The sequence below is a fragment of the Eumetopias jubatus genome, unplaced genomic scaffold, assembly GCF_037043125.1.
Source record: "Eumetopias jubatus isolate StellerSeaLion01/CBP00866 unplaced genomic scaffold, mEumJub1_p1.0 scaffold_156, whole genome shotgun sequence".
NCBI classification, from domain to species: domain Eukaryota; kingdom Metazoa; phylum Chordata; class Mammalia; order Carnivora; family Otariidae; genus Eumetopias; species Eumetopias jubatus.
The window spans coordinates 106,324-134,259 of NW_028274962.1; the positions used below are offsets into that span (position 1 = coordinate 106,324).

Genomic DNA, 27,936 nt, shown 5'->3' on the forward strand with positions numbered 1-27,936 from the left:
AGAGTCTGTGGTCATAGAGAGGTAGACTTGAAGAGTGTTCACACTCGGAAAACACAAGTGTAGCCTCTGAGCTGTCAGCCACATGTCGGGGGCATAACAGATTTCACAAGAGATCACAAGCACATCAGAGTTTATTTCTGTAGCCTCAAGTTGACCTGTTGAGGTTTTGCTTACAAAGAGGACAAGCCTGCACAGGAGGAGGCTGTCGTGTTGGGATTGCGCCGCGTTCCTTCCTGCTTTCTTCCACCAACAGAATTCAAGCGCAGAAAGCATAAGATTTTATGTCAGCCTTTGGTAATTTGATATTTAAAGGCACGAGCGTTCTAAAGAGAATTCCTGGGGTTTTTTTTGTTTTTTTGTTTTTTCAGATTGTTGATTTCTTTTTTCTTTGGGTTACTAAGTATTTTCTGATGTTTAGCTTGTACATGTTATGATATGAATTTAAAAAAATTATTTGGGAATAGGGAGAATTGTAAATCATTTAGTATGTGTTATATTCCTCTTGTAGTGTTTCATTATTACTTTTTTGTCTTTTTTCTTTGTTTTCGTTTATGTTTTAGAAGTAATATAAATGGGGGGGAAGTAAAACTGCTTGGTAAAAGAATATTCCCTTAACTTTTTTGTTAAAGCTAGTTTTCTCAAATACCATATTTTATTTTGTTTTATAGGGATTTGTTTTGGCTGTTACTATCATGAGGGAAGCAATTGATGAATTCCGGCGTTTTCAGCGAGACAAGGAAGTGAATTCACAGCTATACAGCAAGCTTACAGTAAGAGGTTAGCAAGACCCTTTTGATCTAGCTTATCATTTGCTAACTGTAATCATCATTTTAGAGTGAACATAAGTGAAAGAAAACGTGTCTTAATTCTGTTACAAAATAGTATTTTTCGATTACATATGGTATCTAATTAATTTTTTTTAGTAATCTCATGACTACAATTTCAAGAGAACACATGTGAAACCCAACTGGTGTATGCACATTTTCTGTGAATATCACCTTACCTAAAATCTCTGTTTGTGTTCTATTTAAACGCAGTCGTAAAGGTCGGACAGACATCTGGTACCATGGCCTTAAGTGAAGGGACTTGGAGCCCCTACAATAAATGTCATGATCCAAAATGATAACTGCTTTATGCCCATTTCTCCTTCACTTCATTCAGGGCTTTAACCCTTCCCTAATTTTATGTTTTTAAGGAGCTTGTTTATTTGGTCTCTCAGTCCCAGTGGAGAAGAAGCGATGTGTAGAGGAGTGTGGGAGAAGCCATTATAGGCGGGCATTATGCCTGTCGGAAAGTGACACCGTGACAGTCATTACCTCAGCGAGGGACAGTGAAGGAGGGCACTGAAGAGCTAGACAAGTATGCATAAGAACTTGGAAGCCTGTTTATAAAATGAGGTTTAAAATGGAGTTTGTATCTTCTGTTTACATGTGGACATTTGTACACTGAATTTATTTATTTGAAATAATTCTCCAAAAAATATTTCTGTAGCTTATTGGGATATATTTCATATAACATAAAGTTTATCCATTTAAAGTATACAGTTCAGTGGTTTTTGGTATGTTCACAGAGTTATGAAACTATTAGCACCATCTAATTTTGGAACCTTTTTTTTTTTTTTTAAAGATTTTATTTATTCGACAGAGAGCACAAGTAGGCAGAGTGGCAGGCAGAGGGAGAGGGAGAAGCAGGCTGTCTGCTGAGCAGGGAGCTGGACGTGGGGCTTGATCCCAGGACCCCAGGATCATGACCTGAGCTGAAGGCAGCCGCCCAACCAACTGAGCCACCCAGGCGCCCCTAATTTTGGAACATTTTTAACATTCTAGAAAGAAACTGAATATATTAGCCATCATCCCATTCTTGCCCCTTCTGACCCTCTTCCAGGCCCAGGCAGCCCCCGGTCTGCTTTCTGTCTCCGTGGATTTGCCTCTTAGGACAGGTCACAGAAGTGGAATCGTGCAGTATGTGGGCTTTTGTCACAGGCTTCTTTCACTTGGCATTCTGTGTTCAAGGTTCGTCGGTGTTGTGGCACCTGTCAGGCTTTATTTCTGTTTGTTGCCAAATAATATTCCACTCTGGGGTATTCCGCGTTGTGTTCACCGATTCATCTGTAGACGGACGTTTGGTTTGTTTCCACTCTAGGCTGTTGTAAATAGTGCTGCTGCGAATGTCCGTATGTGAGTGTTTTTGTGTGAACATTGTTTTATTTCTTTTGTAAATATACCTAGAAGTGAAATTGCTGGATTATATGGTAACTATGTTTTTGATAAACTGCCAAGCTGTTTTCCTAATTGGCTACCCATTTTGCATTCTCACCGGCAGTGTGTGAAGGTTCCGGTTTCTCCACATCCTCACGGGCACTGTTACTGTCTGTCTTCTTTATTGTGGCCGTCCTGTCGGGTGTGAAGTGGTATCTCACTGTGGCTTGATTTGTCTTTCCCCGACGACTAGTGCTATTGAGCATCTTTCCATCTGCTTAATAGGTGGTTGTATGTCTTTGGAGAGATGTTTATTCAGATTTTTTGCTTACTGTTTTTTTTTTTTTCTCATTGTGTGTACCTCTTTTAAGATACCACCTTTTTTGCTTTTTGCAACGGGTTTGCCGCCAGAACACAGGTGTCGTGAAAACCACCGCTCAACCTAAACCAAAATGGGAAAGGAAAAGACTCACATCAACATCGTTGTCATTGGACACGTAGATTCGGGCAAGTCTACCACTACTGGTCATCTGATCGACAAATGTGGTGGGATCGACAAAAGAACTATTGAAAAATTTGAGAAGGAGGCTGCTGAGATGGGAAAGGGCTCCTTCAAGTATGCCTGGGTCTTGGATAAACTGAAAGCTGAACGTGAACGTGGTATCACCATTGATATCTCCCTGTGGAAATTCGAGACCAGCAAGTATTACGTGACCATCATTGATGCCCCAGGACACAGAGACTTTATCAAAAACATGATTACAGGCACATCTCAGGCTGACTGTGCTGTCCTGATTGTTGCTGCTGGTGTTGGTGAATTTGAAGCTGGTATCTCCAAGAATGGGCAGACCCGTGAGCATGCCCTTCTGGCTTACACACTGGGTGTAAAACAACTAATTGTTGGTGTTAACCAGATGGATTCCACTGAGCCACCCTACAGCCAGAAGAGATACGAGGAAATCGTTAAGGAAGTCAGCACCTACATTAAGAAAATTGGCTACAACCCCGACACAGTAGCATTTGTGCCAATTTCTGGTTGGAACGGTGACAACATGCTGGAGCCAAGTGCTAACATGCCTTGGTTCAAGGGATGGAAAGTCACCCGTAAAGATGGGAATGCCAGTGGCACCACACTGCTTGAAGCTCTGGATTGCATCCTGCCACCAACTCGTCCAGCTGACAAGCCCTTGCGTCTGCCTCTCCAGGACGTCTACAAAATTGGTATTGGTACTGTCCCTGTGGGCCGAGTCGAGACTGGTGTTCTTAAACCTGGGATGGTGGTCACCTTTGCTCCAGTCAGTGTTACAACTGAAGTAAAGTCTGTTGAAATGCACCATGAAGCTTTGAGCGAGGCTCTTCCTGGGGACAATGTGGGCTTCAATGTCAAGAACGTATCTGTCAAATTGTTCGTCGTGGCAATGTGGCTGGTGACAGCAAAAATGACCCACCCATGGAAGCAGCTGGCTTCACGGCTCAGGTGATTATCCTGAACCATCCAGGCCAAATCAGTGCTGGATATGCACCTGTGCTGGATTGTCACACGGCTCACATTGCTTGCAAGTTTGCTGAGCTGAAGGAGAAAATAGATCGTCGATCTGATAAAAAGCTGGAAGATGGTCCCAAGTTCTTGAAATCTGGTGATGCTGCCATTGTTGATATGGTTCCTGGCAAGCCTATGTGTGTTGAGAGCTTCTCTGACTATCCTCCTCTGGGCCGTTTTGCTGTTCGTGACATGAGACAGACGGTTGCTGTGGGTGTCATCAAAGCAGTGGACAAGAAGGCAGCTGGAGCTGGCAAGGTCACCAAGTCTGCCCAGAAAGCTCAGAAGGCTAAATGAATATTATCCCCAATACCTGCCACCCCAGTCTTAATCAGTGGTGGAAGAACGGTCTCAGAACTGTTTGTGTCAATTGGCCATTTAAGTTTAATAGTAAAAGACGGGTTAATGATAACAATGCATCGTAAAACCTTCAGAAGGAAAGGAGAATGTTTTGTGGACCATGTTTTTTTTGTGTGTGTGTGTGGCAGTTTTAAGTTATTAGATTTTAAAATCAGTACTTTTTAATGGAAACAACTTGACCAAAAATCTGTCACAGAATTTTGAGACCCATTAAAACAAAAGTTTAATGAGAAAAAAAAAAAACATACAACCTTTTTTTTTTAAATTTTATTTTACTGTGTTATGTTAGTCACCATCCATTACATCATTGGTTTTTGATGTAGGTTCCACGATTCACTGTTTGCGTACAACACCCAGTGCTCCATGCAGAACATGCCCTCGTAAATACCCATCCCCAGGCTCACCCGTCCCCGGGCTTACTGTTTTAACTGGATTAATTGTTTTTTAATTATTGACTTGTAAGCATTCTTTATACAATCTGGATTTAAATCTCTTGTCAATATATGGTTTGGAAATATTCTGTCTCGTTCTGTGGCATGTGTTTTCTTCTTCTCGGTATCCTCTGACGCACAGAGTTTTCATGTTATGATGTCCAACTCATCTGTGTTTTCTTCTGTTGCTTTTGCCTTTGGCATTGGAGCTAAGAAACAGTTTACCAACCCGAGGTCACGAGGATTTACTTCTTTATTTTCTTCCAGGGATTTTATAGTTTTAGCTCTGACATTCAGATATGTGATCCACTTTCATTTCATATTTTGTGTATGGTGTGTGATACGGGTTCACATTCCTTTGCATGTGAGTATCCAGTTGTCCCAGTACCATTTATTGAAAAGACTATTCTTTTGAGGTTAAGTTGAATGATTAACTATTAAGAAGCTTTGATGCTTAAAGCTGTGGCATGATAGAGGTTAGGTGTGTTGTAGAAAAGAGGTATGCTTGCGTTTTGGAAAAGAGAGTCCCCAGAATGGCCAGGCAAATTAGGTGTAACCTTGGTATGTCTTTTTTAGAATATAATACAGATCCTGGCTTATTTTTTAAATTGTTTTTAACTGTGGTATTTGGACTGTGTAAAGATTTGTTTCTGTGTATTAATTGTATCATTCAGAACTAAATGGTATGGTGGCATCTGAGAAACTGGCAGAGGAGGCAGTCCTGCATGCCCTTCCTTTCTTCCACAGAAGCACGGAAAAGTCAAGCTCCTGCCATGAGGAATGCAGCCCACAATCTGGACTGGGGACTCTGGACCCTGCTCTGAAGGGAGTAGAGCAGAACTTACTTGCAGAGAATTGTGTCTGTCTGTCCAACCTGTGAGGGACACATGAAGGACGGACTCAGGATGTCTTTCTTTCATCTAACATGGATGTCACTCAGGACAGAGGAGCCAAAAGCCGGTGGGCATTTCTCAAGCCCATGTCAGGCTGAGGAGAGGCAGCAGTAGCTTGGGGCCAGCATTGACAGTCGACACACAGAATAGAGGGTCACGTGCCAAGCCGAGGAAGCTGGAGAGGGGACTTCTTTGGAAAATTGGGGCATGTAAAAGTGCCCGTGTTTACTGGGGAGTTTTGAAAGTCACATCCAAGGCCAGCCCTAGATCACACTCAGAAAAGACCCCGAGAAAGCGTTTTGCCTCTGGCCAGTCTCTAGGCTCAGTGCAAGCAGAGGTGAAAGCTCAGGCTGAGTTCTAGGCAGCCTGGCTCTGTGTTGGAGTCCCCAGCACAGAGGCAGTCTGCGACGATCGGGAGAGGTTGGTCTCCCTTTCTCCCTCCCTTGCTTCGTTCCTCCCCCCTCGCAACGCCTTCCTTCTTCCCTCCCACCATCCTTCCCTTTCTTAGTCTCGCCCCCTCCCCATGCAAGGAAATCCTTTCCAAAACACTGGCTGAAAGACTTCTCTCCATACATGACAAAGAATACACACTTTACAAAATGAGTCTACAAAAGTCACTCTATGTGCATGGCTGCAGCATATACCGAACAACAAAACAAACCCAGAAGAGGGGGAAGTGCCTGATTTCCTGAGTTACCAGATTATAATAGTCAAAGTGTACAGGTTTCCACAAAAAACTTACAGAACATGCAGAGAAACCATGTGGCCTAGTCACAGAGGAAATGAACAGAAACCGTCCCTGCAGAAGCCCAGATTCTGGACTTAGGAGACAAAGTCTAGATCAGCTGCCTTAAGTCTGTCCAAGGAGCTAAAGGAAACAACTGAAAAACACTGACAGGATTAGGAAAAATGATGGGTTTTTTTGTTTTGTTTTGTTTTTTTGAGATTATATTTCTTTCTTTGACAGAGACACAGCGAGAGAGGGCACATAAGCAGGGGGAGGGTCAAAGGGAGAGGGAGCAGCAGGCTTCCCGCTGAGCAGGGAGCCCTGAAACGAAGGCAGACACACTTATCGACTGAGCCACCCAGGCACCCCGAAAAATGATGTATTAACATACAGAATACCAATAAAGGTATAGAAATTATAAAAGAAGCAAAAGGCAAAAATTCTGGTGCTGAAAAGTACAATAAATTAAAGGAAAAACTCACTGGAGAGTTTCAGCAGAGTTGAGCTGGCAGAAGAAGGAATCAGTGACCTTGAACCTAGGTAATTTCAATAACTAGATAATTTCAAGTGGAATTACCCATTCTCAGAAGCAGAAGGAAGAGTGAAGGAAAATAAGGTCCTAAGGGACTTGTGGGTGGTGCCAAGTGTACTACATGTGCACACACTGGGCATCTTGGAAGGGAGAAAGGGTGGAGAGAATGTTGTAGGGAGTAGTAGCCATTAACTTCCCAAATTTGATGAAAGACATGACTCTACATACTCGGGAAAATCAGTGAATCCCTAGAAAGATAAATGCAAGGAAATCCGCACTGAGACACATGACAATCAAACTGTTGAAACCCGAGGACCAAGAGGATATTCTGAAAGCAGCAAGAGAGAAACACACAAGGAAGGGCTCTTGAGTCAGAAACGCTGGAGGTCAGAAGGACGTGGGGTGACATTATTAAGATGGGAAAAGAAAAAAATGATCCACCAAGCATTGGATGTCCGTAAACCTCTCATTCACAAATGAAGGCGGATTGAGACATTTCCAGATGCCTTTAGAATCGAAAACAGGGACTCAGGCAGATAGGCATCCACCCATGTTCATGCAGCACTATTTATAATTGCCCACATGTCCACCGGTGGGTGAATGGACAAATTATGGTGTTTTTTCACATTGGAATATTATCCAACCATAAAAATTAATGAATACTGATAAACCCGGATGCCCCTTGGAAACATTACACTCTGTGAGAGAAATCAGACACAAAGGGTCACGGACTCTATGTCATTTACACGAAGTATCAGAACAGGTAGATGAATGGAGCTAGAAAGCAGGTTGTGGTTGCCACGGCCCTGGGAAGTGGCGGCAGCGGCGGGCGGGGGGCAGCTGCTTAGTGGGCATGACACGTCCTCTGTGTGAGGGAAATGTTTTTGAGCTTGATAGAGTGGGTTGCACAACATCGTGAATGGACTCAGTGCTGTATTCACTTTAAAATGGCTGATTTTGTTATGTCATTGTCACCTAAAAATAGTAAAAAATGAAGAAGGCATACTAATCATTTACACTTCTGTGACACTCCAACTCAGAATATTTTAAAAATAATTGTCAGTGGGTTTATTTCAAAGACAAATGCAAATTTACCTTTTTAAACAAGATAGATCATCATTGGTGATCTTTGGAAGGACATTTTTACGTGTAGATGATGATGATACTGCTTTTTTTTTTGACTTCCTCGTGAGTGTCAGTAACTTGCTCATTTGCATAACTGCCATTCAAGGTAGGTTGGCTTATCTCCATGTTACAGGTGAGGGACCTGAAGCTCAGGCCATGTGATTTGCCCTGAGCCACTGCAGTTTTGGTAGAGTTCATATTTGAACCCAGACCATTCTGATGTCAAACCCAGTGTTCTTTCAACTGTAGTGCTTTGCTCCGTGGCTGGTTATTCTGATGCAAATGACTGATAGGTAAAATCTGGGATGTAAAAAAAAATGCATGTATATGCTCATTGACTTTAGTTTGAAATTTGTTTTCTTGTGAAGAATACGTTCATCTCCTTAATTTCTAGTATTTCGTAGTGATCTGTTCTTTGAATGGCATTGATGGCTACTTCCTTATGTGACTTAACTGTGGTTTGTTATATTTACAGTATTTGATCTTTTTGTATTTGGAGTTCTTAAGCACATTCTTGTAGAAATACTCTGGGAAAAGTTTTCTCTATGTTTTCTGTGGAAAAGGAAAGCCATGTCCACTTTTAAGTATGCTCCTATCTTTGGGGTGCTTTGTTAGAAGCAGAGAGTATTTTAACTGGTATGCAGTGTCAGTCAACACTGAGATTCTTTATTTATTTTTTTCAGTTTATTGATTTATTGTTTTAGTCATCTTTGCACCCAGTGTGGGGCTCAGACTCACGACCGTGAGATCAGGGGTGTTATGTGCTTCCTGTGGAGCCAGCCGGGTGCCCTGACACGGACGCTGTTTAGTTAGCTGCATGTGTCGTTACTTGAGAAGCTGCTTCTCTTGCCGTGTGGGAATTCTCTGTGTCTGCTGCTGCCCCTGTCACTGCTTTCTCCCTGTTTGTGATGACTTTATTCTTCATGTTTAGCCCAATGGACAGCATCTGAGTCAGAGCCTAGCAGGAGAATGTGAAATTGTTGGCAGCTCTTACAAAAATCCCTGATGAGGACTTTGAATTGTGGGGCCGTTCTGTACTTTGATTCTTTTTACCTCTTGCTCAGGAGAGGTGTCTGAACTGCACACTTGGCTGCAGTCATTCCACTGGCTGGCTCTCAGTTCGGTTCCCGATAGTCCCTAAGAACCCAGTGTGTGTGAGACACTGCGATGACCTGACGGGATTCAAACATGAGTAAGTCCTGGACGACGCTTTTTAAAGAGTTCATGCACTATCCTAGCAGGGACGATAAATTCAGAGTTTTGTTTTTGTCTTCATCAGCCACCAGATCTCAGCAGGACAACATCGTGTCACCCACTGTTGGTGGAAATTCCAAATTTACACCTAAAGCTAATGTGGGACTTTCGATTCAGAAATGGATCTGGAATTCTGTGATTGCAGAATGATGCAGGTGACTGCAGGTGATGACTGCAGTCAGTCTTAGCTGTTTCTTGTCATGGTTACGGCATTTTGTTATTTAACGTGCTTTCTAATATTCAGACATAGGAGAGAGGGAAGTCTGTTGTCTTTGAACATTGTGGGCATTGTGCGTGTGTGCACGTGTGTGTATGCGAGGAAGAACATTTACATATTTACATGCTTCTGGTGTTCCAGTTTCCTTGCCAAAAAGGAACTTTATCCACAGAAAGTGGCCATGTCCTTTATTCCTGTCTGTTTTAGCATCTTTGATCCTTACCGTCAACACTGTTGCTACATACTTGTTAAAATTCTTAGTAGCTTTTTTTTACATAAAATATCATGAATTATCTTAATGAAATTCGTCTTTTAATGAAATTGTGTGTCATAGTTATTCTTGAAAAATCAAGGGATCTTAAAATCCGTCTTTACTACCTTTTACACATTGTGGGTGATGTGCACTTTCACAGGGAAATCCTAATATGTAACTGGTTTCATGAGTTACTGCATGTTCCACTTGGTAAGAAGGATTTCCTTTTGTGACAGTCATGTCTTCAGATAGTTGGGTTTTTTAAAAAACAGTATTCTCAAATGTTAGCAGAATTTTCCCATCAGAAATTGCTTGAGAGCTCCTAAACTCAGAAGTAATCAGAATGGATTGTCGCCATGCAGTCCGCAGAGAGGCGTCAGTGACTTTCCTTCTCTTATTCGAGTGGTTTCATCTCTCAGTGGTCCACTTTTGTGACAGTGCAGGTGAAGAACAGTGGGTACTTGGAAGTCCTTTCTGTGTGTTTTCTGTATGTAGTCAGAGCAGTCCTTTGATAAATGTGCTCACCTTCTCACGTGTTTACATCATGCGGTCTTCTTTCCTGTCTGTGGTCTGAGCAGCGTTTGGAAAGCATCCATAGAAGAATGTACAGTATACATTACTACATTTGTACCATAGAATAGTAGTTTTTTTTTTTAAGATTTATTTATTTATTTATTTGAGAGAGAGAATGAGATAGAGAGCACATGAGAGGGGGGAGGGTCAGAGGGAGAAGCAGACTCCCTGCTGAGCAGGGAGCCCGATGCGGGACTCGATCCCAGGACTCCAGGATCATGACCTGAGCTGAAGGCAGTCGCTTAACCAACTGAGCCACTCAGGCGCCCAGTAGTTCTTGATCCTAGTATGTGTCAGGAACACACAGACAGTTGAGATTTGTTATCTCATCAGTTCAGTTCTCTGTGGCTGTACCAAGGTGGACATAGATACCCGGAACTAGGTATGTACTCATTACCCTCACCAGTCTTTCTTCCTCACGTCACCCTAAGAGGATCTGTATGAGCTTCACTTCATGATATTCATACACCATGTTTTGTTTTGTTTTGTTTTGTTTTTTAAGATTTCTTATTTATTTGACAGAGAGAGCACAAGCAGAGGGAGAGAGAGGGAGAAGCAGGCTCCCTGCTGAGCAAGGAGCCCGATGTGGGACTCGATCCCAGAACCCTGGGATCATGACCCGGGCCGAAGGCAGCCGCTTAACCGACTGAGCCACCCAGGCATCCCCCTTTACACCGTGTTTTTTATTGCATTGTTTGGAGATTAGGGGCCACGAGAAAGTAATGGAAAAAACTGGCTAACACAAAGTACCTTTTCACAGGTGAGAAGTGATTGTTGTTTTGTGTGTAGGTACCTATATGTGCTAGCATCTGGGACCTCTCTCTGCTACCTGGTGTCACTCTGGTGGTCACCCTTAATTATCGGCTTCTCAGCTGTGTTCATACCGCTATTTTCTCCCGAGTTACGTAGGGCGGCTGGCATATGTAGGGACTCAGGAAATGGGATGACACCCGAGGAATTTCCAGATCAAATAGGAAAAGTTTGAAGCCTGATCTTGTCAGCCAGCCGCCCAGTGAGGGTTCCCTTTTCCTGACGTCCTTGCCCGCTTTACTTTCTTTAACTTGCCAACTTCCGTGGTGAAAAATGCTCTCCTTGTGTTTTGCCTGCTGCTTACCTTTTAACATTTCATTGTTCATTTTGATCTTTGATAAAAGTTTATTCATCTTTTTTCATACATCTTTACCTTTTCATAATTTCTCTAAGAAATTTATCTGGTGACAAATATTTTTGTCTTGACTCATTTTTGTATCTTTTTCTTTTAAATGTAGATAAATTTGTACTTTTTATGTATGTAGATCTGATCTTTTCCTCTGTGGTTTTTACTTCAATCTTAGAAGGTCCATTCAACCCCGATGTAAATGAGTGTTTTAATCTCCCTACAGTGTTTCTGTGTGTTCATTTTCCGTAGCCGCTTGTAATTTTACATATCAGGTGTGCGTTGTATGGAGAAAGGGATCTGTCTTCTTTTTTCTCCTCAAATGGTTAGTTAGTTCCTTTAAAAGCAGTTATTAACGTTACTAAAGCTCTTTTCTCAGACCTTGGAGAAATGGATCAGATTTGTTTGGGCCCTTTTCTTCGCTTTCTTGTCTGCTGCACGGGCTCATCCAGATTTCCGTGCCAGTTCCATTCCAGTTTTAAATAATGTTCCTTTTTAGCATGTTCTAGTGTCTTGGAAAATCTTTCCCTCGCTCCCTCCTCCCCTCCCTTTCTCCATCAGTTATTTTTCGTTTTCATTTTTTTCTTGTTTTCCCTGAGAAACACGAAACACTCTAAATATAAGATGATTGGGAGTTTTTCCTTCTGCTTGTGAGTTAGACCAGTGGCGTCGAAACCTCATAAATAGGCTCATGGTGGCTTGCCGTCTTCATCCGTGATTTCTTCATTCTTCTACCCAGGATCGATGTCAGCCTCCACACTTGGGAGTCTTTGAGCAGTAAGAAACTGCCATGGGATTATTGAAAATCTAAGGAAATGAGAGACTAGGGACAATTTTGAACCATCTTTAGTTCATATACCTCTCAGTAGTAATGTCACCATGCTGATTCATGTAGGGCCTTGGAGTTTTTGTACCTTTGTAGGCCCAGGAGAGAGGAAGGCTTTTTCCTAAAGCTTCTGGTTTTCGTGTTTGAGAACCTTAGAACTTGTTAATTATGGACTGTTCATATTAACAATATTTTGTATTTTAACATTTGGTAGATGTATAACAATTCTTTCTAAGCACAGAAAACAAAGATTAGACATTTCTCTTATGCAAACACCAGCAGGCTTCACCAAGACTTTGAAATGTCCTGTCAGTAGTAAGACCCTAAAAATTTTCATTTGTACCTGTTAGTTGAGAAAATATTTAGTATTGAGATACTAATTTTTCAAACCCTTGTACTTTTCTACAAAATCTTCAGTTAACGCAGTGAATTGCAATCGATACTTAATTTCATTATTTAGTTCTGCATATTGCTTCAGGCAAAAGATGTGTGCCGTGGTGGGCTATAAAGTATTCTGTATGGATACGCTCTTCTGGCAGCTTCTGAACTCTGTTGGTAATTACATGGATGGTATAGACTGTTTTAGCTAGGGACATCATTTTAGAGGGGAAGTGGTTGCCTCATATAATTGATCCAGTAAAGAACATTATGTGCTTTAAATGTTTCTTACCACGATAGAATATTTTATTATTTCCATATTCTTTCTAAAGCTATCTCATTTTTTTTACTGATGGAACAAGAAAAAGATTTGATTTTGTTTAACTTGAGCATCTTAATTTTTTTGTTATTGCTAAAGAATGCTTTTTAAAACTACTCTAATTATTGCTAGTGAATGTTTAAGAGTAAAAGTTGGTTACTTCCAGCAAGATGCTTTATAACCCTCACCCCAAAACAGCAGTATTTCCTTTTTTTTTTTTTTTTAACTTCCTAGGCTGTAATTACTACCGTTCAGACATCACTGTATTTGATCTCGCTCTGCTTTCTGTCAGCTCTCTGGAGTGTAGGTTTCCTGTGGGCAGGGCCTTGCCCATTTTGTTCCCACTTTTGTCCCCAGCCTGTGTTGGGGGAGGGATACCACATGCCTCCCTGCCGCTGCCCGCCTTCAGCTGAAGGCAGAATGGGCCACCCAGCCGGAGCAGAGTCCTGGCCTGTGTGCTCCCAGACGGGTTTCACGGGGCCCGTCTTTGTTTCCATCGCTTACCGGGGACAGCCTCAGACTGTAAAGCGCCCTTCATTGTCACGAGACTTTGTCCATCTCTATTCGTACCCTTGCCTTTTCCGCTGTGTTTCTAGCCCTCAGGTTCCTTCCCTGCCTCTGGCTCCCACCGCAGACCTCTCCGATGTACCTGGTGTACCTTCTGGACTTCATTGAGTGCGCTCTTCCTCTGCAGCCCTGTCACGTGCTGGTGGTTTTTCAAGCAGGGCCTAGGGCTGCTTCACCTGGCGCAAGGCACTCCTCCTGTCTCTCCCTCTTCCTCCCTCCTACACCCGATCCAGTGGCTTTCAGCTGCCGATTCCTTGGTCTTAATGCCTTCACGCTGCTTCCAGCCCCTGTCATGTTCTAGCTGAAGAAGTCTGATTTGGCAGTTTTTTCCTTTAGGATTGTGCTTTTGCTTGGCCTAACTAAAGTTCAGAAAGATTTTCTGCTATATTTCTCCTATGTTTCTTCTTCTAGAAGTTCTTTGGTTTTAGGGTTTGCCTTAGGTATATCCATTTTGAGTAAAGTTTTGTACCAGTACCTGGTGTTTGTGTAAGTACTTTTTTCGCATGTGGATATCCAAATGCTTCTAGCACCATGTTTTGGAAGAGTGATGTTTTTCACATGGCATTGCCTTACACTTTTGTCAAAAATCAGTTGTGTTTTGGGGCGCCTGGGTGGCTCAGTTGGTTAAGCGTGGCTCAGTCGATTAAGCGCCTGCTTTCGGCTCAGGTCATGATCCCAGAGCCCTGGGATCGAGTCCCGCATCTGGCTCCCTGCTCAGCCTGCTTCTGCCTCTCCCTCTGCTGCTTCCCCTGCTTGTGCTCTCTCTCTTTCTCTCTCAAATAAATACATAAAATCTTTAAAAAAAAAATCACTTGTCTTTTATCTGTGGGTTTATTTCTGGACTCTCTTCTCCATTTATCTGTTTGTCTCTCTTTATGCTAATACCATTCTTTTTTGATTACCATTGCTGTATAATAATTCTTGAAATCATGTACTGTTTTCCCTTCAACTTTGTTTCTCATTTTCAGAGTGTCGTCTAGGTCCTGTGTATTTCAATATGACTTTTAGAATCAGCTTGTCGATTTCTGTAGAAAATGCCTGCTACGATTTGGACTGGGATTGCATTGAATCTATAGATAAATTTGAGGGAGAATCAACATCTTATTCATACTACGTCTTCTGACCCATGAATGAGATAGATCTTTCCCTTTATTTAAGTTTTAAAATTTCTCTCAGCAATATTTCTTTTCAGAGTCTAGGTCTCTTTTAAAATATAGTTTACTTCTATATGTAAATAAACGTATTAATTACATTTCCCAGCTACCCACTTTGCTTCATAATCCATGTTAAATTCGGCTTCGACCTCCTCAGCCACTTAAAGTGTTGAGAGAGTTGGTGGGGGGTGCCGGTCCCACCCAAACAACAAAGACAAGCCACACGACCTGCTAATGTAGTGTGCGGTTGTCTGCCTGGGAACTACATGTGTCATCCCCTGGTGACCTTCTAGAGTGCCATTTATATGTCATCAGTTCCTTTTTTAAAAAGTCGCTTAATTATCTTCCACTCTTATTGCCTGTGTGTGTTTTGTTGGGAAAGAAGTAATGATATAATTTCATCCTTATTTGGTAATCTGTGTCTGGTTCAGTGTGGCTTATAGAGCTACTTTGCCATTGGTCCATTACGACATTTGGCTCATTTAACTGATAAGAATAGATTGATCATAAACTTGTCTTGTTTTGAAGTGGGGTAAGTTTGATGCATTTGCAAAAAACAAACTAAATGTCATAAAAGTATATTTCAGTTATGCTTTGAACCTGTCACAGGATCTGGGTTTAGTAGACACTGTGATGTTAGTCTGTTCATAGCAGGTAAGCACATTGTCAGAGGTGTGCGTGCATACTGGGTGCTCCTGTGGGTCCCTGAAGGCTTTGGGAGGCTCTGTTTGCTGTGGAATTAAGGAGGGCTGTGAAGGGAGGGCTTCCAGTCAAAAGAAACAGCAAGTATAGAGAACTCGGGCCCCAGAGAGTTGTAGCATACAGTGCTAAAAGCAAATGTAGACCCTTTTAAAGCCAGAAAATTAATTTGAGATTGGTTGTGAAGAATATGTGTATAATGATGTAAGTCTGAATTATCTTCTAAGTAATTGTCAAATAATGGAGATTTTTTTTTGGTGGAGATAAACATAATCCTTACTTTTGCCACCCACTTCATCTGGAATTCATATTGAATTAGGGAGTTGATAGTAATGGAGACCATTTAGGGGAATATTCTCTTTATTCAGGTAAAAAATGAATAGCACTGAGATTGGTGGGCAGGGGAATATTCTCTTTATTCAGGTAAAAAATGAATAGCACTGAGATTGGTGGGCAGGGTCTATGTTTAAGAAGCTTTGGAGTAAGGAGAAGTAGTCCTTTGAGTTACTTCTTGATCTTTCAAAGAAGCCTGTGAAACTTGGTTCATGCAACAAGCCAGTCGAATGCTTTTCTTCTGTGAGAAACATGTAAGCTGCTGCACTTTGGAAGCATGGTGGCTGGGAACATTTTTTGCTAGGAGGAGAGCTTAATGGAAGGATTTCATTGCAGTCGTTTAGAGAGGGGGAAGGATGGCTGTTAACCTTATTTGGTAACATTCACTGTTAACCATTTCACCAGAAAAGGCCCCAGCTTGTACTCCAGGTAAATTGAAAACAGTATTTTTAAAAACAACTGTCCTTAGGTATAAGTGCTGGCCTATACATCATTACTGTATTTAGAACTTGCTTCTCTCAAGTGTAACTCTGAAATTCTTAAATTTTATTTTATTTCATTAAGATTTTATTTATTTGTTTGACAGGGAGAGACACAGTGAGAGAGGGAACACAAGCAGGGGGAGTGGTAGAGGGAGAAGCAGGCTTCCCGCTGAGCAGGGAGCCCAATGCGGGGCTCGATCCCGGGACCCCGGGACCATGACCTGAGCCGAAGGCAGATGCTTAACAACTGGGCCACCCAGGCACCCCTGAAATTATTAAATATTAAATGCCCATTTCAAAAACACTTTGCGTTGTTGATGGCTCTATTGGGTTGTGAGAGCAGGTGGCAGTTCTGTCTTTTCTTTGTGCTATGACATGTAAAATTTAGGGATTTTCTTTTTTTTCTTCTGTTATCAGTCCCCCAACTCTGATAATAGTATGTCACTATGGTCATCTGTCAGCTCAGTTCACAAAGGGTGGCCGGAAATCAAACCGTTCTTGTGGGCATGAGCTGTTCCCATTGGGCAGCGAGGGTCATGGTGCTGGGCTGTCACTGCAGGGGGTCAGGTGCCTGGGGAGCAAGTAATATTCCTCCATCTTTTCTGTCTAATGTCCTAACTGCTCTTGAAGAAAGAGAAGAGAAGTCAGTGAGTTCATGGGACCAAGGCTGTAAAGGAAGTACAAGGAGTCCCCTGCACAGAGATTAATTAAAATTGTTAGAGAGCCAAGAGCCATTAAGCAATTTGACCAATTCTTCAAAATTCAGAAGTGTGTACTTTGAGGAGGTATGTGAGGCAGATTGCCATACTGGTTTGACATGATAGCCTTCTGTTTTGTTCATATTGTCATATTTGTAACGTGAGAACTTTCTCCAGTGTATTTTACTTTCACTTGTCTTCCTGAAACATATAATTGTAAGTAAGTTCCATAGAAACGAATAAAAATCACTATATAATGCCCCCAAACTAAAGGCTATTAAATATAAATTGTGTTTGTTATGTGACCGAGTGAGTAATATCTCTCTTTCTCAGAAATATAAGATCTTGATTAAGGAGTCAGAAAAGGATATATTTTTCTGTTTCAAAATATGTATCAATTATTTATACATTTATTTTATCTTATTACAGCTCTTTCTCTACCTCTCCTTTTTGAATGGGTCCATTGTAAAGAATATAGAAAAGCAGAAGGGAAGGAAAAGTGGATTGGATAGTAGGAGAGAAAATAAAATTAAGTGATAAGACAGGCATTCTGTTGAGTAATACTCAGCATGAGATCAGTGAGTAACTTTGCTGCCTGGTGCTTAGCTATAGAAAACATAATCGTGGGAGCACAGACAATGAAGCTTGAAGGGACCAAATGAAAAAATAATTAAAATAGACATTCTTTTGTAAGTATACTTTCTGGCTATGAATAGACGTATACTTACCACTTATGAAGATATCTTAAGATTTGTTTCACATGTAATTTTAAAGAACATTGCTATTTTATAATATGAATAAAAAAATAGCTCCCCCCCACTAGTTCTAGTCCTTATGTGTTTATTGTATATTTGAGGAACATGAAAAAATATAATAGTTACAGAACTTTTTTTTGATGTCCTCAAAACATCTTTAGGAACAGGTGTGACACTGATGAAACTCAGCTGCTTCAAGAAGTATTTAGGAAATAAGTTTGTAATAAGTTGAACGTGGTCTAAAAGTGGTATGGCTGGTAATATTAGGTTTTGATAATGTGATATGAACTTACCTCTTGTTCTGTGAGCTTTCAGAATAAATTGAATGGAAAGACATAGGTCTTTTCCCATGTTAAAAGAGCCACTAAAAGGTAAAAACAGATCCACAAGGCTGTTGCCAGTTCTAAAAGGGAGATTGACGGAGGGAGGGAGGGTCCAGAGTCCCAGGGAGAGAGAGAACTTGAGTAAGTTTTGTTACTTATGTAGGATGGCATCTCGAGTTATGTATATAACATTTCATCTACTCTGTATGATCTTCACATTATATAGTGCTGTCTGTTAAATTTTATAGATGATTATGATACTAGATATTATATAGATAATCTAAGAATTTACACACTGTATCATGTAGAAGAATCACTTCTCGATAAGGCTTTCAGCCTTATCGGTATCAGTTACCAGTACGGAACCATCTGTAAAGCTACCAGTGCACGGTGATTTTATGTATCGTTTTCTTTACTTTTGTTCTGTCAGTTCCGTGTCCATCAGTGCCATTCACAATATTAATATGAGGATCTTATATCTTCATTTTATTCACTCATTAAATCATCTTTAGTGCTGCTTCTCGTCGTCATTGCTGGACCCAGACCTGAAATAATGGCAGATTTGGGAAGAACCTTCCGGCTGGAGCCATGTCCCACACCCCGCATCTTTGATTGGGGGGCAGTTAACTGTTTGCACTTTGGAGCTGACTGAGAGAAGTTAATTTTTAGTGACTGTGTGTGAAATAAATTTATTTTGAAAGTATAAGTACAGATAAATTCCTAGTGTTTCCCCCCCTCCCCAAAAGTTATTTCTAAAGTATTATTTGTCAATCGAAACTTTAACTCTGGTGTGCTGTTTCCTTGAGTTGATTATACTTCTTTTTTTTTTTAAGGTAAAGTGCAAGTTAAGAGTTCAGACATACAAGTTGGAGACCTCATCATAGTGGAAAAGGTTGATGCATTTTTTATATATTTTAGACCTGTCTATGCCAGTGATTAACGTTTAGCCTGATTGCAGTAACTTTGAATCTGAAGAGAAATGGTCTGAGACATTGATTCTAACTCGTGACTCCTTGTGTAAGATACGATGGACATAAAGGAAACCCAGACTCTCCGGAGCCGGCCTCAGTGCACTCAGTGTGTGCGGGTGAAAGTGTATTTTGTCTAAAAGAAGACATGTGTGAACTGCTTAATATTGCATTGTTAGGATTATTTCATTGGACCAAAGAATTACATTAGTTAGAACCTATTTAGAATATGTTTCATTTTCTAAAACCTCTTTTTATAGACAGATATATTACACATGGGAATTGGATATTATTCTTGGGATTGAGAAACTTGAAGAAGGAAAGGTCAGTGGAAGTAAGAGAATATTAGAAAGAAAAGGCTTATTAGGCCATTGTAGGAAAAGGCCATTAAGAAATCCCTCAGTGTCAGACTGGGAAGTTTTCAGGTGCCCTGCTGGGTGACTGGGTGGGCCACCTGCTGTGGATGCAGTACTTCTGCATGTCCTGACTTCTCTGAGGAACGGTGCATGAATGCACAACCTCTGGTTTTTCTTTTTCTTTCTTTCTTTTTTTTCTCTCTGTTTTTAAAGCTCTAGAACAGCTTTGAAAAAACATTCTTGTTTGAGAAGTTGTATTAGGGCCTCTTCCAAGAATAGTTGGAGCCCATGCTGCCATCTGGTGCCATGTACCCAGCCTGAGCCCCATCGTGGAGATGTTTGGTACAAGAAGGTCTTTTTCCTCAAGACTAAAGTGGGCTTTATCTTGCTACAGTAATCTGTATACAGAGAATGTTTTGGGGTATGTTTGATTTTACAAAATGGGACTAAATTGAACAAACTGATTTTGGAGCTCATTTCTATAGCATTCAGTTGTCTGGACACTGTAAGTTACTAGCTTTTGATCCATGCTTAGATTTTCAGGTGGTGTCTGTGTTGTGCTGTTATTATAAAGTGCTGTGTGAGCACCCTTCTACATCCATCTCTGCCTGTTTCTGTAGGATAAATGCTGACATGAGAGATGATTGAGCCATATGTGAGTCAAACACCAGTGTTGATTACCTCACAGTTTCTGTGGTCAGGAATTGGGGTATAGATTGGTGTGGGTCCTTCTCGGGGCTGTAGTCAGCCAAGTGGCCGTCACCTCCAGCTCACTCGAGGCTTGTTGGCAGGTTCAGCGCCTCAGTTCCATGAGATTTTGGCTGGAGGCCTCCCTCATTCCTGTCCACAGTGGGGGGGGTGGGGGGGGCCCTCCACAGGGCAGCTCACAGTGGCCTGCCTGGAGAAGGTGGGAGTGCCAGCAGTGTGGACTCGGGGCTGGGACCTGCTGTCAGCAGTGACTTCCATCACCTCTTGTTTCCCTTATAAGAGACGGTATAGTGTTGATGGTGGGATTTGAAGAGCAGATAGTCTCTCGTTGTGATTCAGGGAATGCTGTTTGGCCTTCTCATTTCCTTTGCTCTCCTGTTTATGCGCATTCTCCTTCCCTTTGCAGCCTAGGTTGGTGGAGTGGTGCACCCTTTGGTGCTCACATTTTTACTGAGTCACACGTGAGCCCATCTTGGCCACGTTGTAAGAGCTCATCTCTTCAGTTCTATAGATGGATGTGAAAGACAGACATCTAGATCTGTGTCTGGGCCTTCCCCTTGAGCTTCTCTCTGGCCCCCAGGTTGCTCTCCACCTGTGAGAGATGGATGAGTGACGTGGGCCTTTGTAGACGTCCAGGGAAACGTTTTACTTGAATGCGGTGGTAGCTGTACGTCTTTCTTTCTGTTTGTCACTTCAGTGCTCCCTGGGCAGCACGGTGTGGGTAGTCCTCCCGCACTAGATCCATATTGTATATGAGCATGTGTACGGTCCCTACCTGACCCTGATGTTTACAGATTTGGTAGCAGCAGGACTTCTAAAATATTTTCACTAGCCTTTAGGAAATGTTGTTGTACGCTAAAAAATAGGGGTGGCCTCTGTACCTGACTTAGTTTTTTTATATTTCCAGTTTTACACTCATATTGAAAAATTTGAGATATAATTTCTAGTAATTACTATGAAATGATAAATTTTTAGTGGATTTATATTTGTTAAACCAATTTTGTGATTTTTGTAGTGATAAAAGTTACTGGTTGACTTAACCATCATAAAGAAATAGTAACAATATGGTTGCAAATGGCTTTGTCCTTTTATTTTTTATTTAAGGATCCTAGCAGTACTTATCACTAACCAGAAAAGTAATTTCTCTGTTATTTAACCATACTGCTACTCAGGAATTAATGCTTGGATATTTCCATTGTGGATTTTACATTTGAGGGTAGCCCTTTTAATTCTGTATCTGAATGTGAAATTAAACTTAGTGTATTGATAGTCATTGTGTGGGTGTTTGAAGTGTGTTCACCAAACCTGGACCAGGTTTGCGGGTATAGGGAGTGTTGTACAGCTCACAGGAGAGCAGCAGCCTGGACAATGGGAGAGAGTAGAATGTGGGCTTTCATGTTAGATGAGTCCGGGTATAAACTCCTCGTTTTCCAGCCTCAAACTCTCCGTAGGAGAAGCAGCTCGTTGACATGCACTTAGAAAGTGGTAGGCTAGAACTCTGCAGAGTCAAGGTTAGATCATGCTTGCAGGGCGAAGAAGGAAAACCCGAAGAAGATTGTTTCCTGGCTTAAGAAGGCACCCTCCTAAGAAGTACCTAAAATTGTAGACGAATCTGTCGACTTCAATATTACTACTTGAGGAATGTGTCAAGGAGGGTAACTGTTTGGAACAGGAGACTTAAAAGTTGAAGGTTGTCCAGGTCCTAACATCGGCTCTGAAGTCCAGGTGTTTGAGAAGGATCCAGAGGGACACAAGCAGAGCAGGACTGAAGGTGACACTTGAGGGGTCCTCCTTCGTTACTCAGCCTAAACATCTTTTTTAACAGGTAAATTTGAAAGACAGTTTCTTTATCCTGTTTTTTTGAGGGAATGCAATTTAATAAATATTTTAAACAATTTAATAAGTATTAGCATGTATATTTTAGTACCCAGAACAAACACTACAAAAAATATGCATAGAGATACAGTCTGAGATCCTAAGATGGACTCCCGAAAAGGGTTCAGGTAACACACAAGAAAGCAGGAAATTTGAAACCGAAGAATGAATACCAGAGGAAACCAATAGAAAACAAATAATAAAATGCAGACTTATACTCTAATGTGTCAGTAATTACTTTTATTATGAGCAGTCTGAATATACCAATCCTGAGATAGAGTGGATAAAGAAGTGAGACCCAGCTGTGTGCCATTCACGAGGAATTTAAATCCAATGACACAGGTAGGATGAAAGAAAGTAACAGGATGGGAAAGATAAACCACAAAAAATTGATCAGAAGTAGGAGGGCCTATATTAATATCCAGTGAAATAGAGCTCAGAGTAAAGAAAATGACTGGAGATAAAGAAGGACATCACATAATGATATCAGGGTTACCCATCAGGAAGAAGAAAATAATCCTCAATTTGCACTCACCAGATAACGGAATCAGAAAAGTCATGAATCAAAAACTGTTGGAGCTGAACAAAAGAAATAGACAAATCCACAGTTATGAGTGAGAACTTCAGCGCCACTCTCTGAGCCTTGGATAGAAGTGCTGGGCAGGAAATCAGCAGTGACAGAAGATCCTCACTGAATCCGCCAGTCAGATCTAACTGACGTATACAGATCACTCTACCAAACAGGAGGAGAGCACATATTTATTTCAGGTGTCCATAGAACATGTACCAAGATAAAGCATTTCCATAAAACCTCAAAAAACTGGAAAAGAATTTGAAATCATACAGCGGTTGTTTCATCACAGTAGAATCAAAGTAGAAACTAGAAACAGCGCAACAGGAGAACTCTAAAATATGTGAAAAGTAAACAGTGCGCTCTAGTTATGAGATAAGTATCTCGGAAACAAAATATATATACCTGCATGAAAATGAAAAGACAACAAAGTACACGGAATGCATGTACAGCAGTGCTGAGAGGGAATTTCATAGCAGTCAGTGCCGACTTAAGATCTCAAATTAATAATCCAAGTTCCTCGCTTGGGAAACTAGAAGAAGAAGAGCAGAATTAAACCAATGCATGCAGAAGAAAGGAAATAAATATCAGAGCAGATCAGTGAAACAGAGAATAGGAAGACAAGATAGTAAATCAGTGAAAGCAAAAGTATTCACCAATCTCAGGGATGACAGAGGGGACATTACCGCTGGTCCCGAGCCATTGAAAGGGTCATTGCGGAATACGCCACCGACAGCTGTACCCCAGCTTAGATGAGATGGACCGATTCTTCCCAAACCACAGACTATCCGAACTCGGTCAGAATTAAACAGATCGTATGAATGGTTCTACAAACCGTAAGGAAATGGAGTTAGCAATTTAAAATCTCCAGGAAGGAAATATCTAGGGCCAGATGTTTTCAATGAAGAATTCCTTGAGACTCTTAAAGAAGACTAGTGTCATTTTTACACAGTAGTTTCCAGAATATAGTTGAGGATGGAACACTGCCCAGGCTCGTGTTAGGAGTCCAGTTACTATCCTCCTGTCAGCACAAGAGAAAGACAGCACAACAAGAGAAAACAAATATTCCCTGTGAATAGAGACACAAAAAAAATTCTTTAAGAAAATAATTGCGTGTTGATATCCGCAATATATATAGAAAATTCGACATCATGATGATGTGGAGGTTATTCCAGGTACTTAAGGCCCATTCCGACATTCTAAAATCACCCAGTGAAATCCACTCTATGAACAGGTTAAAAGAAAATTATATGATCATATCAACATGTGACTACATCCAACACCCATTCATGATAAAAACTATCCACAGTTTGGATTAGATGGTAATTACCTTAATTATATTTAAAGGGCATCTGTAAAAACATAGAGCCAACATCATACTTCACAGTGAAATTCTGAATGCCTCTCCTTTCAGACTGGGAGTAAGTCAGGGATGTTTGTTCTTAACCACTGTTATTTAACTGACATTTCTAGCTACATAGAATAAGGCAAGTAAAGGAAATTAAAGGAATTCAGATTGGAAAGGAAGAAATAAAAATGTCCCCATTTGCAGACGACATGATTGTGTATATAGACAATCCCAAGGAACTGATGAAAAACCTGGAACTAATGATAATGAATAGGTTCAGCGAAGTGGCCAATTATAAGATCACCACTCAAATACCAATCCCATTTCCAACATGTGGAAACTGAAATTAAAAATGAAGTACTCTTATAGGCAGTACTAATGAAAACAAAATCGTAGGTATGCTGAAAATAACTGTGTTCGTGAAAGTAATCAGACACTATAAAATTCCAGTTTTCCTAAAATTGAATATAGGTTTAATACAGTTCCCATTAAAATCTCAGCGAGGTTTTTTTTTTTTTTTAAGAGATTTTATTTATTTATTTGACAGAGAGAGACAGCGAGAGAGTGAACACAAGCAGGGGGAGTGGGAGAGGGAGAAGCAGGCTCCCCATGGAGCAGGGAGCCTGACACGGGGCTGGATCCCAGGACCCTGAGAGCATGACCTGAGCCGAAGGCAGATGCTTAACCACTGAGCCACCCAGGTGCCCCGAAGTTTTGTTTTTTGTTTTTACTTTTTTAGACACAATAAGCTTATTCTAAAACTAATTTGTCAAGGCTAAAATGGCAAAAACGGCCTTCATAAGGAGAATAGAGTGAGAAGGGTCACTTCCTGATGTTAAGGCATACTACCTAGCTTTATTTACCAACACAGTGTGTAAGAAGAAATAAAGATCAGTGGAATGGTGTGGAGAACCCAGAAATAGACACACCCAAAGGCTCAAGTGATTTTTTTAAGAAAAAAATTCCATTATGATAACATTAAAAAGAATAAAATACTTATAAATGAAATAATTGTTAAGAATAAGCAACAAAAGTGCAACACTTGTACTTTGAAAAGTACAAAGCAGTGTCAAAATATACTAAAGGAGACCTAGGTAAATGGAAAGACATCCTAGATATCATGGATTAGAAGTATTAATATTGTTAAAATGGCAGTACTCCCCAAATTGATCTACATATTCTGTGCCATCCCTCTCAACATCCCTGCTGACTTTTTTGCAGAAATTGACAAGCTGATTTTAAAATTATATGGAAACAGAAGGGACCCAGAATAGTGAAAAACAGTTTTGAAAAAGATGAATAAAATTTTAGTATTCACACTTTTCCATTCCAAAACTTTATTCAACGTTAGAATAATGTAGACAGCATAGAACTCGCAAAAATTCAGAATTGAAAGTTCAGAAACAAAGCCTTAAATTTGTGGTTAATTGCTTTTCAACATGGGTGCCTAGAAAACTCCATGGGGTAGAGGGGTATATTTAGGTGAGTGCTCTTTTTTTTTTTTTGGACCTGGTACTGTTGGTGAGATTCTCCCATTTTGTTGTGGGTAGCCGTAATTCATTCATTTTGTTGTTACGTAGTATGTCTTTTATCCATTCTACTGTTGCTGGATATTTGGGTAGCTTATTAGTCTTGCCTATTAGAAATGATAATTCCATGTCATACTTGACTCAGTTGGTGGGGAAACTTGGAGTTGGGGTTACTTGGAGTTAGAAGTGGGAAACGGAAGGAAAGAAGGAAGAAGATAGGTGTGTCTCTGTATTGACTCCCCAAGGCTTAACAGAGCCTGGGATTACAAGCTTTTCTGAAAGGCAGGGGCTCCCTCGTGGGAATATCCTGCAAGTATTTCCTGCTGGTTTTTATAGTCACATAAATAAAATGCACCCATTTTAAATATATGGTTTGATTTGTTTACACAAGTGTAATCATCACCACAGTCAAGATACAGGATATTTTCATCATCCCCCGAAATTTCCTCAAGGCTTTTATTGTCTCACCCCAAGTCCCGGGGGCGACCACTGATCTCCTCTCAGTCGATGTGGATTATTGTCTGTTCTTGTATTTCATATAAGTGGAATCCCACATTAAACACTGTCTTTTCATCTCACTTCTTTTGCTAAACAATGTTTTGTTTATTAAACAAATATTTTTCATATTTATTCCTGCTTGTTTGTAGCAGAAGTTCATTCCTCTCTACTGCTGAGTAGAGTTTCACTGTACGAATACACCACAGTTTGTTTATCCATTCACCTGTTGATGGATATTTGGATTGTTTTCAGGTTTTGGATGTTATGAATAAAGCTGCTATGGACATGTGTGTACAAGTCTTTGTGTGGACATATGCTTTCATTTCTCTTGGGTAAATATTTAGGGGGGGATTTCTGAATCTTACAGTAAAGTGAAAATATAAGAAATTGCCAAACTATTTTCCAAAGTGGCTGTACCATTATGCAGCCCCATCAGCACTGTATGTGAGTTCCAGTTACTTCACATCCTTACCAGCACTCAATATTGTCTGTCTTTAATGTTAGCCATTCTAGTGTGTGTATAGTGACATATCACTGTGATTTTAATTTGCATTTTCCTGACTAATGTTCATTCATCTATTTATGTGCTTAATGACCATTCATATATGTTCTTTTACGAAACGTCATTCAAATCCTTTGCTCATTTTTAAATTGGGTTGATTCCTATGTTGACTTCAACTCTCAACTAAGGGTGACAGCACTTCTGACCAATTTGATTTAGAGCTGGTAATTTGAGGCTTTCTAATGGCACTGCCAGACTCAAAATTACTAGCCAGGGTTCAAGTGAAAAGGTCAAAAATATATGGAATGCATAAATCAGATCGCCATCACTCTCCTGCTTAAAACCTGCCAATGGCTTCCCTCGATTATTAGAATAAAATCCAAACTCTTTACCTTGGCCTCCAAAGTCCATGTGATATGACCTCTGCCTCCCTCTCCAATCTCATCTCTTGCCATTTTCCCCTCGCCCACCATGCTCCTGATACTTTGATCTTTTCATCCCTCAAACACACCACATTCTTGACTCTGTCCCCTCTGTCCAGGATCATATTCCCATAGAGTTCTGTATGTTGCCTCCTTCCATTCAGGTTTCAACCTCAATGTGAGGACTTCCCTGCCTAATCCTGATAAACAGCACCTCTCAGTCTCTCTCTATCTAGCTCTTGCCACTGTCTGTTCTTATCTGTATTTTATATGTGTTTCTCCCCTACTAGAACTCATGCTTCACGAGTACAGGTACTTTGTCTTGGTCATTGATGCATCTCTGGCACATATAAACAGTGTCAGGAACATAGTACCAGCTAATTAACTGTTTTTTGGAAGGAAGGGAAGGAAGACAGAGAGGGATAGAGGGAATGAGAAGAGAGGAAAAGAAAGCTGGTTTTCACAAAAATACAAGATAAGACCACTCCCATTCAGACTCTCTATATGGAAAGTGCTTCATTCAGGGCTTCGCACAAAGCCTGCTTCTCTTTTCCCTCAGCCGTTTGTCCCTACAAAAGTCCCAGCCTCTAGGATCTGAACGGCCTTTGTCAGAGCCAGAGAGGGCCCTCCTTGAAGAATGCACCGAACGTATTCAATTCGAAAGCATCATCATCTCCCCAGGCGCCCCAGTCATAAGCAGGATTCATAAGATGAGGTAGGCAAGAGAAAAGGGGTAGCTTTGGGGCACAGTGTTTGGCCAGGAGTGGGGAAAAAGGACATTTCAGGGCGCCTGGGTGGCTCAGTTGGTTGAGCGACTGCCTTCGGCTCAGGTCATGATCCTGGAGTCCCGGGATCGAGTCCCGCATCGGGCTCCCTGCTCAGCAGGGAGTCTGCTTCTCCCTCTGACCCTCCCCCCATCTCATGTGCTTTCTCTCTCATTCTGTCTGTCTCTCAAATAAATAAAATCTTAAAAAAAAAAAAAAGAAGAAAAAGGACATTTCAGAGATTCTTTCATTCTTTCACCTGAGCCGAATGCAGATGCTTAACCTTAACGACTGAGCCACCCAGGCGCCCCTCTGTGTATTTTAAAGATGAGATTAACATTTAAAATCAGTAGCCTGGGGCGCCTGGGTGGCTCAGTGGTTAAGCGTCTGCCTTCAGCTCAGGTCATGATCCCAGGGCTCAGGTCATGATCCCAGGGTCCTAGGATCGAGCCCCCCATCCCGCTCCCTACCGGGCGGGAAGCCTGCTTCTCCCTCTCCCACTCCCCCTGCTTGTTTCTCTCTCATGCTGTGTCTCTCTCTGTCAAATAAATAAATAAAATCTTTTAAAAAAATTTAAAAAAATTTAAAAAAAATTAAATATC

At 41.1% G+C, this 27,936-nt stretch overlaps 1 protein-coding gene across 16 annotated transcripts in view; it reads left to right on the plus strand.

The window, feature by feature from the left end:
* Positions 1-27,936, plus strand: part of LOC148161558 (putative phospholipid-transporting ATPase IIB) — a 78,374-nt gene that overhangs the window by 38,507 nt on the left and 11,931 nt on the right. For 2 of the 16 annotated variants that reach the window (XM_088020745.1, XM_088020748.1), the window contains exons 6-8: positions 669-777; positions 1,196-1,359; positions 18,627-18,685. Coding sequence is in view for 1 of the 16 variants with exons in the window: in XM_088020757.1 (XP_087876883.1) it covers positions 18,306-18,347 (42 nt within the window). In the remaining 15 variants the exon portion in view is untranslated. The other 14 variants (XM_088020747.1, XM_088020749.1, XM_088020751.1 and 11 more) reach the window with 11 other exon arrangements.